The sequence below is a fragment of the Podarcis vaucheri genome (genome assembly GCF_965113315.1).
Source record: "Podarcis vaucheri genome assembly, chromosome: 1".
In the NCBI taxonomy this organism is placed as follows: domain Eukaryota; kingdom Metazoa; phylum Chordata; class Lepidosauria; order Squamata; family Lacertidae; genus Podarcis; species Podarcis vaucheri.
This window is the reverse complement of record NC_138759.1, coordinates 79,687,967-79,706,032: the sequence shown is the minus strand read 5'-3', so window position 1 is coordinate 79,706,032 and position 18,066 is coordinate 79,687,967. Positions and strand designations below refer to the sequence as shown.

The following is an 18,066-nucleotide window of genomic DNA, read 5'->3' as shown; positions in this document are numbered from 1 at the left end:
GAAGAGCTCCAGCTCTCTAATTCTTTGGAGCATAGCTACATGTTCCTCCAGTTGCTGGACTTTGTCTTCTAAGAGGGCAATCCACATACAATTGCTGCAGGTAAAGCTGCCTGCAACCTTTGGCAAAATGGCAAACATTGCGCAGGAACTGCAGGCGACTGCAGCTGTTCCCTCACCTTATTTATAGGGGTTACTTGCTTGGCGTATATTTTGCCTTATAAATGTTCTGTTTGTCCTTTCCTTTCCTAATGTGAGTACTGCAGCCCAGATAGCTTCCTCACTCTACTGAGCAAGACCTGGGCTCCAGCAGACATGTGTAACTTAGACTTGAGATGCTGTTAATCTGCATACACAATACACAGCTAAAGTACAGTATATTCAAAGCACATTTTCCCCCTTAAAGAACTCTGGGCGCTGTAGTTAGTTAAGAGTTGCTGGGAATTGTAACTCGGTGAGGGGCGAACCACAGTGCCCAGAATTCTTTAAGTGAAAGAATGTGCTTCAGATGTGTTTTAAAGATCCCAAACCTTTTAGTTGGCAATGTGTAATACACAACACCCACCTTCCAGGTAACCTAGAAGTTTCTAATGATACAAATAGGTTTGGGAAGAGGGATGGGATTGGTCTGCTGCTGTTTATGTTCCCAGGCAAAACACTTCCTGCAAGAAAGTGGTATTTGATCCCCTTTCTTTTAAATGAAGGATCATAATCCCCCCTCACCATTGCCATTACAGTCGTACCTTAGTTGTTGAACGCCCTGGAACTCGGACGTTTTGGCTCCTGGACAATCAAAACCCAGAAATGACTGTTCCAGTTTTCTAACATTCCTTTGGAAGCCGAGCGTCTGATGGGGCTTCTGCACTTTTGATTGGCTCCAGGAGCTTCCTGCAGCCAATCAGAAGCCGTGTTTTAGAAGTTGAACAGACTTCAATGAAAGGATTCCATTCAAGGTATGACTATACCACTAACCCTTTCATCTGTCACAACTTCACTGCTTGTCCCCTTCATTGTGGGATGCTGACTTATGGACATGGAACATTAGAAGGATACTTTATATGTGGGAAACAAGCAAATAATAATAATGACGATGATAATTTTATTATTTATACCTCGCCCATCTGGGCAGGCCTCCCCAGCCACTCTGGGCAGCTTCCAACAGGATATTAAGAACACAATAAAACATCAAACATTAAAAACTTCTCTAAACGGGGCTACCTTCGGATGTCTTCTAAATCATATTATGATTCAGTTGATGCAATACTGAATGGCATTAAGAAAATTGAGGCTTCAATCCCGAGTACACTTATTATGGGATTAGCCCAAATGCAGGGGACATTTGGCTCTTCACATGTTGCTGAACGACAACTGCCATCATTCCTGTCCGTTCACCATGCGTGTTGGGGCTGGGATTAATAGTTCAGCAAAACTGAGAAGGGCAAAGTTTTCCCATGCCTGCATTTAATTGCACTTACACTGCATTCAGGCAGAATAAATTAACTCTGCATTGTCCCCTAAAGTGCAACTCCGCCTCCAGATTTTCTCTCTCTTCCCCTGCCCTAGGAAAAGCACTGCTTCAGAGCTTTGTTAAGATATCTGCTGCAGAGCTGTTAATAAGGCAATTACATTATTAATGCCTTATATAGGGCTTTAATCAATAATCAAGGCTCAGCAGGACTTATTTCTGATGAAATACTTAGGACTGTTCTACACAGCTGCTGTCGTCATGTTTGATTTACTGGTATTAAGACGTATTTACATGCGGCAGCACATTTCAGATCTGCAGGATTATCACATAGGATATCTGTGTAGGAATTTCATTGTGAATGAGACAAATGAGTATGAATGGTGAGTGGGCACATAGATGCAATGACATAAATGCAGTATATTCTTAAAATTGCTTCTGTAATAGGGGATTTGAGGTGTGTGTGGCAATAGTGGTGAAGGGGAAAAAAGCAGGACATATGGCCAAAGAAATTGCACCAAGAAGGCTTGCAGCTTTTCATCCTATTCCTTTCTCCCACCTTGCAACCTTTGAGCTCTGCCTGCATCCAAAATGCATATCATTTCCTAAAGTTCTTTGCTGTGTTCCTTGTGATAGGTTTGTGTGTGTCAAAAGAAGCGAAAGATTTCACTAGTCACAGTTTTGGAGGGAGGTAAGGAAAAGCTCCACAGCCAAACCTTGAACAGCTTTGGGCAAGAGGAAAACATTATGAAATCTTTTCCAAACTGCTGCTGCGTTATTCCCAGGCAGGCTGAGGAAAGTGAAGTTGTTTCTTTTCTTTTCTTTTTCAAACCAAAAGTAAATGACTCATGTTGCACACCATTTCAATATGGCATTTCTTCTTCTACAGAGTCTTTTTCATCCCAGAAAATGACAGCCAGCTTTTATATGAAGCCCATTTGTTTACTTTTGCTCAGACTTCCAAAAATATCTGCAAGTATGGACGACCTCCTTCTTTGGTCTGCTGAACTGAGAAACAGAGTGTGAGAAACCCTAATCCCTCTTCTTTTGGAACAATTTTCCTCCAGCAGATTTCTAGATACTGACTATTTTTATCTTTTCTTCTGGTTTATTTATACACTCATTCATGCTGAGTGACTAGCGGGTATTTTTGTTCCATCAATCGTTCACATTTTTTCCCCTTTGGCTACTAGTATGAATGTTTTTGATGCTGAAAACTGTTCAGTTTCCGAATGTTTATTTCTGTTGGGTTTTATTGACATAGGCCTAGTTCACATGTCACATTAACCATAGTTTAAAACTTGGGTAGGAAGCAAACCAAGGCCTGGGGGCTGGATCTGGCCCAATCGCCTTCTAAATCCCTCCCGGACGATCCAAGAATCAGCATGTTTTCACATGAGTAGAATGTGTCCTTTTATTTAAAATGCATCTCTGGATTATTTGTGGGACATAGGAATTCGTTCTTTTTTTCTTTTTCAAAATATAGTCTGGCCCCCCACAAGGTCTGAGGGACAGTGGACCGGCCCCCTGCTGAAAAAGTTTGCTGACCCCTGGTTTAAAACAATCTATGGTTTTATGTGTATGCTGCTCAAAAGCTTTTGTGGTACTTTTCCTCCACTCCTGATGCAGTGCAGATGACAGAGGCTGAGCTAGCTGCTCCGGCACCCAGAGTGTGTACACTGGGGGGGGGGGGCTAGCTGCCCACAGTGAGCGTCCATGGGGGGCAGTGCAGCAATGTCACCCCTCCCTCACAGATGACACCCGAAGGGGGTTGCATCCACCCCCCCTTTCTCTGCCAGTGGCAGATAAAACCAGGCACAGCCTGGCTTGTCATGTTCCCTGGTTCTCCCCAGCTCATGAATTGTTTCCAAACAAACCACAAGCAGTAGCTATGTTTTGTGCATATTATTTGTTTGGGGAGGTAAATTTACCCAGGCATGCTCAGGTAAATTTTTTATTTGTTTGTTTGTTTTAAACTCACATTTTGACCAAAAAATTGTGGCTGTGCTCTTGGTTTGGGATTTGTTGTTGTTGTTTAGTCATTTAGTCGAGTCCGACTCTTCGTGACCCCATGGACCAGAGCACGCCAGACATTCCTGTCTTCCACTGCCTCCAGCAGTTTGGTCAAACTCATGCTTGTAGCTTCGAGAACACTGTCCAACCATCTCGTCCTCTGTCGTCCCCTTCTCCTTGTGCCCTCCATCTTTCCCAACATCAGGGTCTTTTCCAGGAAGTCTTCTTTTCTGATGAAGTGGCCAAAGTATTGGAGCCTCAGCTTCACGATCTGTCCTTCCAGTGAGCACTCAGGACTGATTTTCTTAAGAATGGATACGTTTGATCTTCTTGCAGTCCATGGGACTGTCCATGGTTTGGGATTAGCCTGTAACAAATACAATATGTAATGAACTTCCCAGTTTCTTCCAACTACTCTAAAAATTTCATATAAACTGTGGCTGCAGCTATTGCCATGTCTAGAGCTTCCCTCACTCTTGTGATTGTCAGTGTTTTAGTTTTGGATTTTGAACTCATTAAGGTTGAAATCTTATTCCCATTTGGGTCTCACATTTTAGTAGACATTTTAGTAGGCATGTACAGGATTGCATTTGCTTCACCAGTCATCAGTCTCCTGGGCCATCATTTTGAGACTAAAGTTGCTTAACTCCACAGTGATTCAGATGCTACTGTTATGGTTCCAGTTCCAGCTGAGGTACCTAAATGCGACATCTCCTCCAGCTTTGTGGGGTCAGATGCAGTTTACAATGCCTGATAATGGGAACAGGGTGCTTGCAGGATATGTCCCAAATATGTGACCTCTCAATCCCTGCCCATCATAACTAGTGAAATCAAGCAGGGGTAGGGGGGATTGGCAGGGGGTCCAGGGAGTGGTGAATGCTTCCTTACAAGAGGGGGTGCTGCCTGCCACCTTAAGGAGGTGGTAGTGTGTCTACTCCTGAGAAAACCAGCCCTGGGCCCAACGGAGTGTAATAGCAATATTTTAGTATTTGTGAATGCATGTTTAAACTATTTTTGGAGGCAATTGTAGGTTTTTAAGCTTGCATTTTAAATTGTTGTAACTCACCCTGATACCTTGGGGTGAAATGCAAGGAATAAATTAAAACAATACTACTCCTACTTCAACTTATAATAACTATTGCTCAGTCGTAAATGCTCCCTTTTTGAGGAAGGTGGTAGAGTGGATCATAGTGGAACAACTACAGGCATTCCTGGATGAGACTGATTATCTGGATCCATCCCAGTTTGGGTTTAGGCCCGGATTTGGTACCCAATCAGCTGGATGACCATTATAGAGAAAAGGGCTTGTGGCCTTCATGTCCTTGCACTTGACTGACTAGTGTTGCAAATAAGGTGCTTGTCTAGACAGATCCTTGGTCTGATCCAAAAGTGCAACTGATAATGATTTATTTCTGGTTTCCAAGTACTGTAGTTAGTGGTTCTAGAGAGAAAGCTCACCGATAGCATGACGAGGTCCTGAGAGGGCATTCAATCTGAGATAGTTGTTTATCTTATTTTTCTCTTCATATGGATACCAATATAATGCCTTCCTTTTTGCTAAGCCTTTTCTCTAGCATTGCCAACCATATTCTGACCTACATATTAGATTTAGTTGAACATGGGGGTGTTGGCTACAGGTATCCGGTGTCTCTCAACTGATCAGGCTGCATTATTTTTAGCGTCATGTTTGTCTTCTGCTGAATGTCTGCAATGTGAAAAATTTATGTTCAAGAACAAGGTGTGCTTGCTTCAAGTTTTGCAGCAGGGTCCACCCTTCTTTTCCTGTCTGACATCCAGGTTCCTGTTTGTTGGCCCAGGTTCCACAAATGCTCTTGGCCTGCTGCTGATTATTGAATACCACTCTTCTTACAGATTAGTGAACTTTTGCGTTCCTCTGTTCCTCACAAAGGACAAAAAAAAGTCTGTGGTTTTCAGCTGATGGATTTCATTCCTGGAGTTGCAGCATTACCATGTCTGTCTTTCAGTGCACCTATTGTTTTAGGCAGGGCAGAAAGCAGGAGCCTAGAGTCAGGTGTCAGGATTGGGAAAGCTGAACTTCCTGGGCTATTCCCTTAATTGCCATTGTAGCTGGAGTGAGGTATTACAGAGGGGGGGGGACCTGCGGCCCTCCAAATGTTGTTGGATTTCAATGCCTATTAGGCCCAGCCAGCATGGACAGTATTCAGGGATGTTGGGAGTTATAGTCCAACAACATTTGGGTGGCCATGGGGTCTCCACCCCTGGAATACAGGTTAGATCCATGTGGTACCAGTTATGCTGGTAAATTAATATGCTGCTTCCCACTTTAAATGGCTATCTAAGTACTTCCCTCCTGCTCTGAATTAACTCTGAGAAATGTTAGGAACTGGAAACCAAACAGAGGGAGCTTTGTTATCCTCTTAAATTGAAAAGACAGTGTCATGGTGTTATCTAATAGCTAAAGTGTCCAGTGACAGCCTTGTATTATTAGGCTTCTGCTACTCTCACATTCTTATCTAAAGCATCAAACATGTAGGAAAGCCTCAGAGGAGCTGAGAGTTTCTCTGCAAAAGCCTTCTCCACCAGCAAAGGATGAAACCAGAAGTAACACGCTCTGCTTCTGCTGCATCATTGAATCAGTTGTTGATTTCGGAGCAGCGCCTGTATGCATGTTGCCCAAATTCTTTTTCTCTTTTCCCAGTCAAAGAGAAGCATTGGATTGCCATGTGAGGTAGATTTTGTATGTCTGTGTGGAAGTTGCCTTCCATGGGGTGGTTTTCTTTTAATGAGTGGTCATGGAAGAAACTGAATAGGAGAGGGGCTGTTCTGTTCTATGGACTTTAACTATAGTTCCAGTTTTGTTTTGTTTTTTAATACTATTATTTATTGTCATGGCACAGAAGATAAATTTTGAGAAAACAATTGTTACTTATACTTGTAACTTATACCTGTCCTGATAAAATGGTACAAAGTAATGTGCAAGTTTCCAAGTTCTCCAGAACTTTACATCAGTTAAGGTGTGTACATTGGAGACGACCACTGCACATGCATAGATGGCAGCTTATTGAATAGGAGTTTGGGGGTTGGGAGTGGTTGAAGGCACAGGGAAAGCAAAGAAGTGATGTGCATAGCAGGAAGCTGTCTTTTGTCTGTCTTGAATCTCCCTACGTCCAGCTTCATTGAATGTCCCCGAGCTGAAGCATTTTGAGAGGGAGGAATATTTAACTCTATCCGTTTTCTTCACCACATGCATAATTTTGTACAGCTCTGTCATGTCTCCTCTTACTCCTTTTCTCTAAAGTATAAAGCGCCAAATGTTGGAAGTATAACTACAGGTGAAGATGGTAAGAGAGGGATCCGAATTATCATATACTCATCAGGTTACTCAGTGTACTTTAGATTTGAAGCATTCACGCTCACCTTCTGAAACATGAAGAAACTGATCACACCCATAAAGCAGACAGTGAGAGATTCCAGGAGACTGAGGTGCCTTGAGCAAAAGGAAATGAAAGGGAACTCAGTGCTGGCACTTTACGATGCAGCAAACTGGAAGGCTTGAACCACCTAAACAAATTGGCATTCAAATACAATGAGCTTGGTGTGGGAGATGAACTCAGTGCCAGCAACAGTGACAGATCCTAGATTACTCCTTGTCCCACTGCCTACACCCCCCTCACCTTGCCTATATGTCATAAATTTGGGTAATTATAGTGGTGGTAAGCATTAGTTACATAAACACACACACATATATTTTGGGGTAGTGTTAGCAGTATTAATAGTATAATATTAACATGGATAGATGTTGCTTTATACTGGTTGAAAAAAGCATAGCCTCCAAATATATCAACATGCCAATCCTGTATTCTGAAAATGCCTTAAGCTTGGTCCAACACTGGCCCGGTTCACAAGTAATGCTAGACTAAATTATGACTTAGCACAAATAAGCCAGCGTGTGGACTCCTGGAGAGATTGCAGCTGCTTTGCTTCTCCCTGGTCATCATGTTGCTGCTCTGTACTAAGCTATGGTTTAGCAAAAAGTCTGTGGGGATCAGCCACAACCTCCGCTTTGAAAGCCCACGTGTTTACTCACTTGTGCTAAGCCATATTTTGCATGCAGATGAGGGCACTGTATGTCTAATAATAATAATCTCATTTTGAAGAGCCAGCATGGCACAGCAGTTAGGTAAGTTGAAACCCCGGTTGTTGAATCCTAATAAATTCATATTATTTCCCTGTTATGTATTTGGAAATTGCTACTCAAAAATTTCCATGGTTTTGGCTAGCTCTCAGCCTGTTTTCCTCCCACAGAGTTGCTGTGAGGCACAACAAACACCTCTTTGGGAGAAATGATTTAACAAAAGATGGGGAGGGAGAGAGAAATGGGGAGAAAATTCAGATCATTTGATCAGCTGATTCAAATCAACTGACACTACTATTTTCTTAGCACTAACCTGGAACAGGGCTGTGTGTGTGTGTGTATCCCCACTTGCCTCTTGAGTATATATGTTTAGCTGTTCTATAGACTGTCAGGCTTGCTATCCTAAGCCTTAAAGCTTTCTTGAAATTAGTGAGAGGTACTTTATTTATTATTTCCAAATAATGTCATAGTAATAGCAAGACAGACATTAATTTTTTTTTTACAAACTATTGTTCCTATGATGGTTTTGCAGACTATATGATGGGATAAACATTTTGCAAATAGCAAGAAAGGAGGCTGTACCTCTTTACTGGATCCAGTATCTGTTCCTTTGTGTAATATATCTGTGGTATTGCTTTGTTTTGTAACCTGGTTACCTTTAGAAAACATGCATCTGCTCAAGTTATAAATCTTATTTGATCTTTCTAGCTTCAAATATGTATTTTCCTAGTCGTCGTCCCCCAGTCTATTTTCTCCAATTTGAATTCATTAACAAGCTTCTAAGAAGAGCATGGCATTGTCTCACAGGTGTCAGGTAATTTAACATCTGGTTCTAGCATAAATTATAGAGTGGGTCTCTGTGTCCTTTTTTGGTCTATTTAGGCTGGAGAGGCTTGAAGGTGGGTATGACAGTCACTCAAATCCTTTTCACCCTGCTGCATACATTAATTTCTTTTGTACCACTGTCATCTCTGGTCAAACAGATTTTGCAGTGATATGAAATGGGAATAAACCCATAGGCAGAGAAGATAGCAGGAGGACTATGGGCAGCGCTGTATTTATCATATTGGGAGAAATTCGACGTCACACTCTTGTGGTTTCAGCTTGCCAGACAGAATAATCCCCACTTTCCCAATCCCAATATTGCAGGACATGTGCAGGGGGAGGAGGGAGGAAGACCCCTTACACAAGTAGAATTCATTGCACAGAATTGCACTTATGGGACTCATTAAGTGTATCCTGCATACTATGTTTATGACACCTCAGAAATAACCATTGTTTCGCCTGTAATGTAGCCTCCTACTCATTCATTGCTGGTTTCTCTGAAGTCAAATCAAGTCTTGGGATTCATGTGAGATGTATCCAAATGAATGTATTTCCTTTAAATAAATTTGTTACTATGTATTTATAGATGGTATTGTTAGGTTAAATGTCTGACACTAAAAATATTTGCTTAAAATGTAACTTTAAAAATAGTAGCCTGTAATGTGGTGTTGCTAAGCTCCTTTGTGTGTTTTTTCTTCTTCAAAGACACCATTCAGCTTTAGTTTCACTATCACCATTTATACTAATAATAATATTTTTGAGAAAGTCCACTTTCATTCCATAGAGGCCAGTTTCAAAATTATTGTAAATAAAGCAATATCACCTCCAGACTGTCAGTATTTTGTAGTACAGTGGATGCTTGGGTTGCGAACGTGATCCGTGCGGGAGGCACGTTCGCAATGTGCAGTGCCACGTCTGCACACACGTGAGTCACAATCCAGCGCTTCTGTGCATGCGCAAAGTGCAATTTAGTGCTTCTGCGCATGCACAAGCGCCAAAACCTAGAAGTAACCCCTTCTGGTACTTCCGTGTTCGGTGCGGTGCACAACCTGAAAACATGCGGCCTGAAGCATCTGTAACCCGAGGTATGACTGTAGTAGTAGTATTTATTTATTAATTATTATTATTATTATTATTATTATTATTATTATTATTATTAATACCCTGCCTATCTGGCTGGGTTTCCCCAGCCACTCTGGGCAGCTTCCAACAAAGATTAAAAATACATTAAAATGTCACACATTAAAAACTTCCCTAAACAGGAAATATATGTGTGGACTAAGCACCAGCGCAACAAATCCAATTTCAAAAAGAAACTTTAAATTTTTGTGGTTAGGAAGGTGACGTGGAAATGCATTCAGAAGTGTGGAAGGAAGGAATGATTAACAGGAAGATGTATAAACACCCAGCAAACAAACCACTGTGAATGGAAAATAAATATGCCATAATAATGAGTTCAAAGATCACATGCTTTTGAATAATAAAATATTTTACAAAACAACTGGAACAGCTGTACTAGAAAGAGGAAGAAGATGTGTACCAATATCCTGCCATTCCCATGCATGATTGATTTTGGACACTGTTGTAGCAAGCAAAAAGCCTTTGAAAACTTGACTTCCATTGTGCCCAATTTGTTTACATTGAGGGAAAGCTTCATCAAAATCGCACCATTAACTGGGCAGCCATAGCTAATATGCATACACTGTCTATAATTAAAATCCGTGTGCCATTTCCATCAACAATTTGTGGTGTGCCAAACTGTGCTGCCTACACTCCGTAAAATTACGATTATGGAATTCTTGCCCTCAGAGCTGAAATACCTGGGCTAGTCATGTCATTGGATCACTGTGATATATGGCCGTAAAGCAGGAACAAAGGAAGCTGCTTTATACTGAGTGAGATCATTGATCCATCTAGCTCAATACTGCCTTCGCTGACTGGCAGCAGCTCTCCAGAATTCCAGACAGAGGCCTGTCCTAGCCCTGCAACAAGAGGCTGGGGATTGAACCTGAGACCTTTTGCGTGTAAAGTGTCTGCTCTGTCACTGAGCTGCAGTCCTGCCTTCTTCTTATAATGATAAATGAAAAACATAATACATTTGAGCATGAACTCTTTTTCTTAACCACCTTATTTACCTCTAACAAAGTTGCTGTCACTTTTTAAGAATAACTGAGGCTGGAATACAGTGTGGGAGAGGGAGATGTTCCGGAAGCAGAAATTAGTAGAGTGTGACTTCCGTTTGGAAGGACAGATAACTGGAAACTCATGACACTTTCTAAAATTTGATTTCTGTACACATATACAAGTAGACAATATATTCAGTGTTATTTTTCCTAGAAAAAGAGGTACTGGAACTCACCATTAACTTCTCCATTGTTCTCTTAGAATGGCAATGGAGCCCACCTGAGAGGTCCTGGGGAGCTCCAGCTGGGGAAAAAGCCCTGAATATATTACTCCCCTATAGCAAATCTGCTGCTCCTCATCAGATTCTCGACAGAACACACTGATAAAGATACATTTCCCCTTCAGCGCTCCTCTCTCTCTCTCTCTCTCTCTCTCTCATCAAGCAAATACGTAAATGAAATGTAAATGCTGTAGTTTCTCAGTCTCAACTAAACCATGCCTATCTGTTACAGGTAAATGCCCTGAAAGCAGTATGAGCCACAAGGGATCAACAAGCAGCCATCCAGGCTCTGCAAAGTAAGAAACCTAAAGATTAAGCAACCTTCATTCCCCCCCACCCAAATTTTAGTAAAAGAGAGAAAATGAGATGTGACATAGCCTTATAGGCCTGTCCCCCTCCCCCCACCCTCATTTGCTTTCTGTTTTACAATATACAAGGCTCCCATTTTCCAATAAAAGTGCTCTAAGGCTATATGCAGATGACAACTTTTCAGAGGGTGGGTGGTGGTACCGTGGAGCTGTCATTTCCTATGACACGCATGTTCATTTATGCATCCGATGAAGTGGACTTACAACAGGAGTATTATTGTAACATAGGCTCTCCTTTAAGCCTTACCCTGAGTACTGAACCTACAAGATGAAAGTGTTTCAATATCCAGAGTTAGGAGAGATCCCACATTCAGATAATCATTGGAACTCTCAGATTAGTGAATTAGTGAACATGGGGAGGGAGAATCAGTTAAGTATATAAGGTCTGTTCCTGTTCTTATGTAGATATGGGTTGGGGGATTGGACTGAACATTGTTCAGGACTCTGTTAGTCCATTTACTACTGTCAGGGGTACAGGGACAGAGGCACAGGGAAGGCAGGAAATGGAGAGCGATGGAGAGGAATCCCAGGAGAGCGAGGAAGAGCATAGCAATGACGCAGGGAATTCCATGAGTCTCTCCAGCGAATCAGAGGATTCCCAGAAAGGGGCGCCTGTGGTAAGGGCAAGGGGAGCCCCAGGGGGAAAGTGTCAGGAGCGGGGGGCCAGCAGGGGACCCCAAAGCGGCAGCTGGGAATCAGGGCCAGCCTCCCCACCAGAGCGCAGCAAGGGAGGGGGAGGTTCCAGTGTGTCAGAGGGAGCAGCTCCGGCGACAGAGAAAGGGGAGGGATCAGAGCAAGCCGTTCTCCCGGAAGGGGAGGAAGGCAGTGAGGGGAGTAGCATAACTGTCAAAAGGAAGGTCAGAAGTTGGGCGCGCGCGCCAAGTTCAAATGAGGAGGCGCGTGGGAGAACAGGGAGCCCGGAGGAGGAGGGGCTAGGACCCAAAGCCCGCAGGAGGGGGCAGGAGCAGTCTGGAGACTCCGCTTCAGGAGAAAGCAGGAGGGGAGGAACCCCGGCGGGCAGAAAGACCCTGCGTAAAAGGAAAGAGAGAAAGAGGTGGAGCAGCGTTAGCTTATTAAACTGGTGTAGGGGAGGGACCGATTCAGAGGGGACTTCTAATGTCTAGGAGAAAGAGACGCGGGGCTGCACGCCTCGGTTGTGGAACCAATAATGAACTGCAATAAACATCGTTGTATATAAGAAGAGCTTGGCGTTGGTCTTTTGTGAGCTGAGACCTGAGGCATCCCCGACAACTACCCTTGCTCTTAAGCTGCTCTCATCCTAAACCCTGGCTTGTTCTTAACAACTGCTTTCTCCTTTTGCAGTGGTAGCATGGGGAAAGCAGATGGAGCTGCCAAAATGAGTGCAAAGGATTTATATGGTAAGTTCTTATAAATTCACACTCTTACATTAATAAAATTTGCGACAGTATAGCATGCCAGATCCCAGGTTTGTGTGTTGGAAAGTGAGAATTAAGTTTATGATGTGGGGAAGTCATATTCTTTGTTGTTTTTTTACAGTGAGTCACGAAACTGCCATTGCGCGGAGTGTTTCTGTTTGCTCTGAAAGGTGTTGGAGCAACACTGGAGGGTTATAGGGGTCAGGGGTTTGTGATTGCAGCAGGTTTCCGAGGCCCTCTGTTCTAAAAGTAACCCTGTACATTCCTGAACCAGCTACTTCTGGAACTCACTGGTATTTGGGAAGTGACATGGCATAAATAACAGTCATGATATGATCAGTGATTGTGACTATGCTTTACCCCCACTATTGCAAGCAATGCGTTTCTGAACACTAGTTGCTGGAAACTTCAAAAGGAGAGAGTGCTGTTGCTTCCCACAGGCTCCTTGTGGGCCACTGTAAGAAGGATGGGCCCCTGGCCTCATTCTGCAGCCTCTTCCTCTGTTCAAGCCAGTGTTTTCCTCCATTCTTCCATTCCATGACATTTGTGGATTTGCCAAGCAGGACCATAACACTTTCCTGTACACCTTCCTTGAGAGCATTTTTAAAAATAAAAACCATTTGTTTTACATTAATATTGCCACCATTTCGCCTGTGGTATGGCTGGAGTGTTGAGGGTTGCCACCACAGTATTAGCTGAGCATCAGACTCTCTGGAAGTGTACTTATTATGGAGTTAAAATGAACTCTTTAAACTATGAGAGTTCCCAGACCAGCTTAAGACAGAAATGTTCGCTGTTATTAACAGTTTAGTGGATTATGGTCCTTAATTAGATATTGTGTAACTTCAAAATAACTCACATCCTTTCAAATGTGTAAAAGAGAGTTGGCTTGCAAGCAATAGTGTTCTAGATGGCAGGAGGTCCCTTAGACAAACAAATTCTTTGTTGTCAGCAATGGTTTTATAGGCTGTCCTGGTGTTAATGGTTGGCATAGTCAGGCCCTTTCTGGGATATCGCCTCTTGCTGTTACTACCTGCCTTAGGTGAAATTCTTCCTAGCTACTGACTTGGCTGCCCATTTTATAGGCGGCCTTACTTGTCATGAGCAAGCCTTTCCAACTCCTCCTCCCTCACAAGACTCCCTATTCTTGCTGTAGCAGCATGTCATGGTTCCCAGGGCAACCAAGCCAAACTTCCCTACCTACTTCATCTTGTTGCCTCCCCGCTCCTGCATCTCTGTTGATATCAGCCCTGTCATTGGGTAGGCAGACAGCCTTTCCCCCTGTTTTGTGGTAGTTCCCAGCTCTTGTTCCCTTTACCTGGACGGCCAGGTAAGCTCAAGCAGTGTCCTCCCACATGTGTTTCTATCCTAGAGAGTGAGAATGGGAGCCATAATCGCCAACTTGCTTTCTTTCTGTTGGTGGGACACTCCTAATATTTTTTCAAAGAGATTGCTACTCATAGCCCTAAGGCATCATTGTTTATAGTTTATTCTTTGCTGGAGGTGGGGAGGATGCTAGCATTTTACAGTGGCTTGTAGTGATTCATCTGAAGTAGGGACAGAAAGACAAATAGGCAGTCAAGTCACATGAGTAGCACATTGGTTTCATCCCCCTGTGTCTTCTGTGATTCCTGATATAATCTATTTTGTATGAGCCACTCAGCTAGCTGCCATAGATTGAGCAACTTGCTTTCTGATGCTGCCGGATTAACTGAAGTCTGCTAAGGACCCTCTTTCTTTGCTTAGTAGAAAGCAGGACAAACAGGGTATTAAGAAAAATGTATCTTGTCTAACCAGATCATCAGAAGAAAAAATCTATTGTCTGGAGGTCAGGTTCTGCAAGTATGAGGAATTTCAGCTGAATTTTAGTTGTGCAGTCAGCTGTTGTGTATGCAGTTGGTTATTATGACCTTGGAATTTATGAGCTCCAATGTTTTGTTAGCTAGCTAGCTAGTTGGAGACATATTATTTTATATAGATATATAGATATATATAGCATTAAAATGCTCAAATAAAAGTTAAACAGAACAGAATCAAATAATTCCTTAAAACTAGTAAATAGGTTTGTTGTCATACAGTATGCCCTTTTGATAAGCCGTCAGAGGAACTGAGGAAGCTGCCATTTACTGAGCCAGACCGTTTGTCTTTCTAGCTCATTATTGTCCAGGGCTCTCCATGGTTTCAAACAAGGGACATTCCCACTCCAGCTCTGATATTCTGGGGTTTGAAACTGGAATCTTCTGCGTGAAGCAGGTGTTCTACCACTGAGCTATGGTCCTCCCTCCTCTCCCTGGTTCTGTTTTCATTTACTTGGTATTATTATTATCTTTATTGAATTAAAATACAAATAGATTATGCGTGACAAGATTTCTTCATTCTAGGCTGTGGGAGGAGGGCACAAGGATTATAGGAGCTCTGAAGGTTAAGGAAACAATGCTTCCTAAAGGCACCTGAGATCTGGAGATGAATGGGCCCTCTTGTTACTCTTCCCTCAGGATTCTCACATCACCCAAGGTGATCAAGGAATGCATTCGACAAAGCATTGTGAGCCTGGTCAAGCTTTGATCACTTGGCCATACAGGGCATTCTGGTGTACACCAAAAGAGTTGGGAGTGACACACTGACTTGTATTCACATATTATTATTATTATCCATATTGATTCATCACCATATACCCAAAATGGTTTTATGGTGACTTACAACAGGCGTATAGAACAGACAATAAACACACAATTAAAATTAAAGAACACTGAGTTTAATAAAATCCCCTCAACTCCAAGATCTTCATAAAATACCTCATTAGGAAATGCCAGCAGCAGTCCTGCAAAATTGTGTGTAATGTTTTGAGAATGTGACAGGTATTTATGAGAAGTGTGACTATTAGTTTAAGAAAATTGCAATTGAATGTTAACATGAGTACAGATATCAGACAGCAGTTCTAAACTGTACTCTGCAGAGCTCTAGAGTTCCATGGGAACTTAGCAAAGATTCTGTGTGAAGTAATAGACAAGATGCCTGGTAAATTCCCCTTCTTTCCCTTGCAATTATTACCAACTTCCCTTGCAATTATTACCAATAGTCCCACTTGCAGGGCCAGCCCACCCATGAGGCAAGGTGAGGCGCCCACCTCAGGCTGCAGGATCCACCAAGACAGCAGATCCCAATGTAGATCTTTCTTTCCACCTTGCTCCTGATGTAGATTTTCCCTCACCCCTTCTTCCCTGGTGGAGAGAGGGATGCTATTTTGGCATATGCCTCGGGTGCCAAAATGTCTTGGGCTGGCCCTGCCCACTTGCATCATGTGGGGCTGCAGCAGTGGTTTTATGTGGTTATAGGCTGCAGAGCCTGCAAATTATTTGCAGGAAATACTTGCCACTGCACAGAAACCTTAATTTGCCCACAGTTTTACCCCTAGATATTTTGTCACTACCAAGTGACCTCTGTCTGAGTAGTCATTGCATTAAAGGCCTCCTTTGCTGCAGGACTCAGTGCTTAGTTTACTAGATGAAGCGTTGAAAAAGGGGTTATTAATAATTCAAAATCAACTGCAGGAGGTTGATACAGAAAATAAATACAGGAGGCACTTGCTGCTTGTATTGTTCTGTGGCTATTCATAGAGTGGCACTATTGATGATGAAGAAACAGGCAAGGAGCAGAGCACTGAAAATGGACTATGCCTCCTCTCCCATGCACTATTCCTAGATGGCTTGCTCAGGTCTTATACTGGACACCAAAAAGGCATCTCTTACTGGACTGCCCCCCCCCCCCATGACAGCTTCTAGGTGTCTAAATGGCAGCCTTCAGTGTTCACCTTTCTTCCGTTTGTTCATTGTTTTCTGATGACAGATTTTGGGGTCCATAATTCTCACTCCTGAAGCTAAAGCAACAAAGAATCTCGTGGTACCTTAACAACTAACAAAAATGTTTCTATGGACTGCAGTCCATTTTATGCATTTATCTTATTATTACATTTATACTCCACCTTTCCTTCAGTGAGGTTTCCCCCTTCTCCATTTTATCCTCACAAACAACCCTTTGGAGTAGGTTAGGCTGAGAGACTGTGACTACGACATTTGCAGGAAACCCGCCAAATAATGACTTAAGAGAGTATTGGAAAAAAATCAGATAAGATCACTGCAGGAAAGTTAATGGGTGGTATTCAAGTAATTCATCTTGTCAATGAATCACAAAGATTTCTACTTGTGCAACAGGACTTCTCCCCCTGTGCATGTGAGGAGAAGAGGGGAATATTGTGCAAGCAGAAATCCTTGTGTTTATTTATTTTATTTATTTTTAAAAAAATATTTTTAAACTGCTGTATCATAAAAAATACATCAGTGGTTTGCAACAATATAAAAGCATAAAAACAGACAATAAAATAATAAATGCTAAAAACAAATTCAAAGTAATAATAATAATAAAAACAAGCATCGGTAGACCATTGTGGGGAGTGTACTCTTAACTGCTGGCATAGGCTTGGTGGAATAGAAAAGTTTTGAGCAGATGTTTAAAAGTTGGCACGGAAGGTGCCCGCTGAACCTCTATTAGCAGTGTGTTCCACAGGACTGGGGTGGTAACGCAAAAGGCTCAGTTTCTTGTTATTTTCAAATGAGCTTGTAGAATGAGTGACCAGAGATGCTTCTGCAGATGATCTCAGTGTCTGAGCTGGGCTGTAAGGGTTCAGGTGATCCCTGAGATATCCTGGATCCAAGTTGTTCAGGGCTTTGTAAATCAATACAAGAATATTGACAGATGGTTCACATGCTGCTACTTGGGATAAGACTCTTATATCTTTGCTTTACACCTCATTTTTGAAAATACACCTGATCTTTTCTTGTCAAAATCTTGCATAAGTAGAGCCCTGTTGGATCAGGCCAGAGATCCATCTAGTCCAGCAGCCTCTTCACACAGTGGCCATTCAAATGCCTATGGGAAGCCTGAAAGCAGAGACTGATGCGTGAAAATAGCAAGCAGCTATTGGTGTCCTAAGTAACAGCAAGTTGCCATGACCAGATGGTATCCACACCAAGGATTCTGAAGGGACACAAAATGAATTATTGGACTATGTTATCTGGACCGAAAGGTAGCTGATGCAATGCCAAAGTTACCAAAAATAGACCCCTTTGGCAATTCCAGAAATGACAATATATTTATTAGCCGATAATTGGCTAGACAAAACAGTGCCTCCATTTGCTGATGTGCCCTGGAAGGATGTTGGACTTTCATGCTGAACATTAAGGATGCTTTTCTGTTGCATCTCTCTCAGTTGATTTAATAACTTCTCTCTGCACTGTGGATAAACAAACCCAATTATCTGAGGTCTTGAGCAAGTAGATGTTAAAATACTAGCTAAATATATGGAGATACATTTTTTGCATTCCTAAAAGTCACTTATTTGTGTTTATGCTTGCGTAAATAGAAGGTGTGATGTTGGAAAGTTTATTCAGTGCCTGCCTAATGAGTTAAATGAGGGGTTGCTA

At 42.4% G+C, this 18,066-nt stretch overlaps 1 protein-coding gene across 2 annotated transcripts in view; it reads left to right on the top strand.

The window, feature by feature from the left end:
* EPS8L2 (EPS8 signaling adaptor L2) overlaps positions 1 to 18,066 on the top strand; it is a 91,570-nt gene that overhangs the window by 17,604 nt on the left and 55,900 nt on the right. Inside the window, exons 1-3 of one of the 2 annotated variants that reach the window (XM_082222235.1) lie at positions 6,000 to 6,185; positions 11,054 to 11,117; positions 12,513 to 12,568. In XM_082222235.1, the coding sequence (XP_082078361.1) occupies positions 11,074 to 11,117; positions 12,513 to 12,568 (100 nt within the window). In that variant the 5' untranslated portion in view covers positions 6,000 to 6,185; positions 11,054 to 11,073. Of the gene's footprint in view, positions 1 to 5,999; positions 6,186 to 11,053; positions 11,118 to 12,512; positions 12,569 to 18,066 lie in introns of those variants that run through there. The other variant, XM_082222234.1, reaches the window with a different exon arrangement.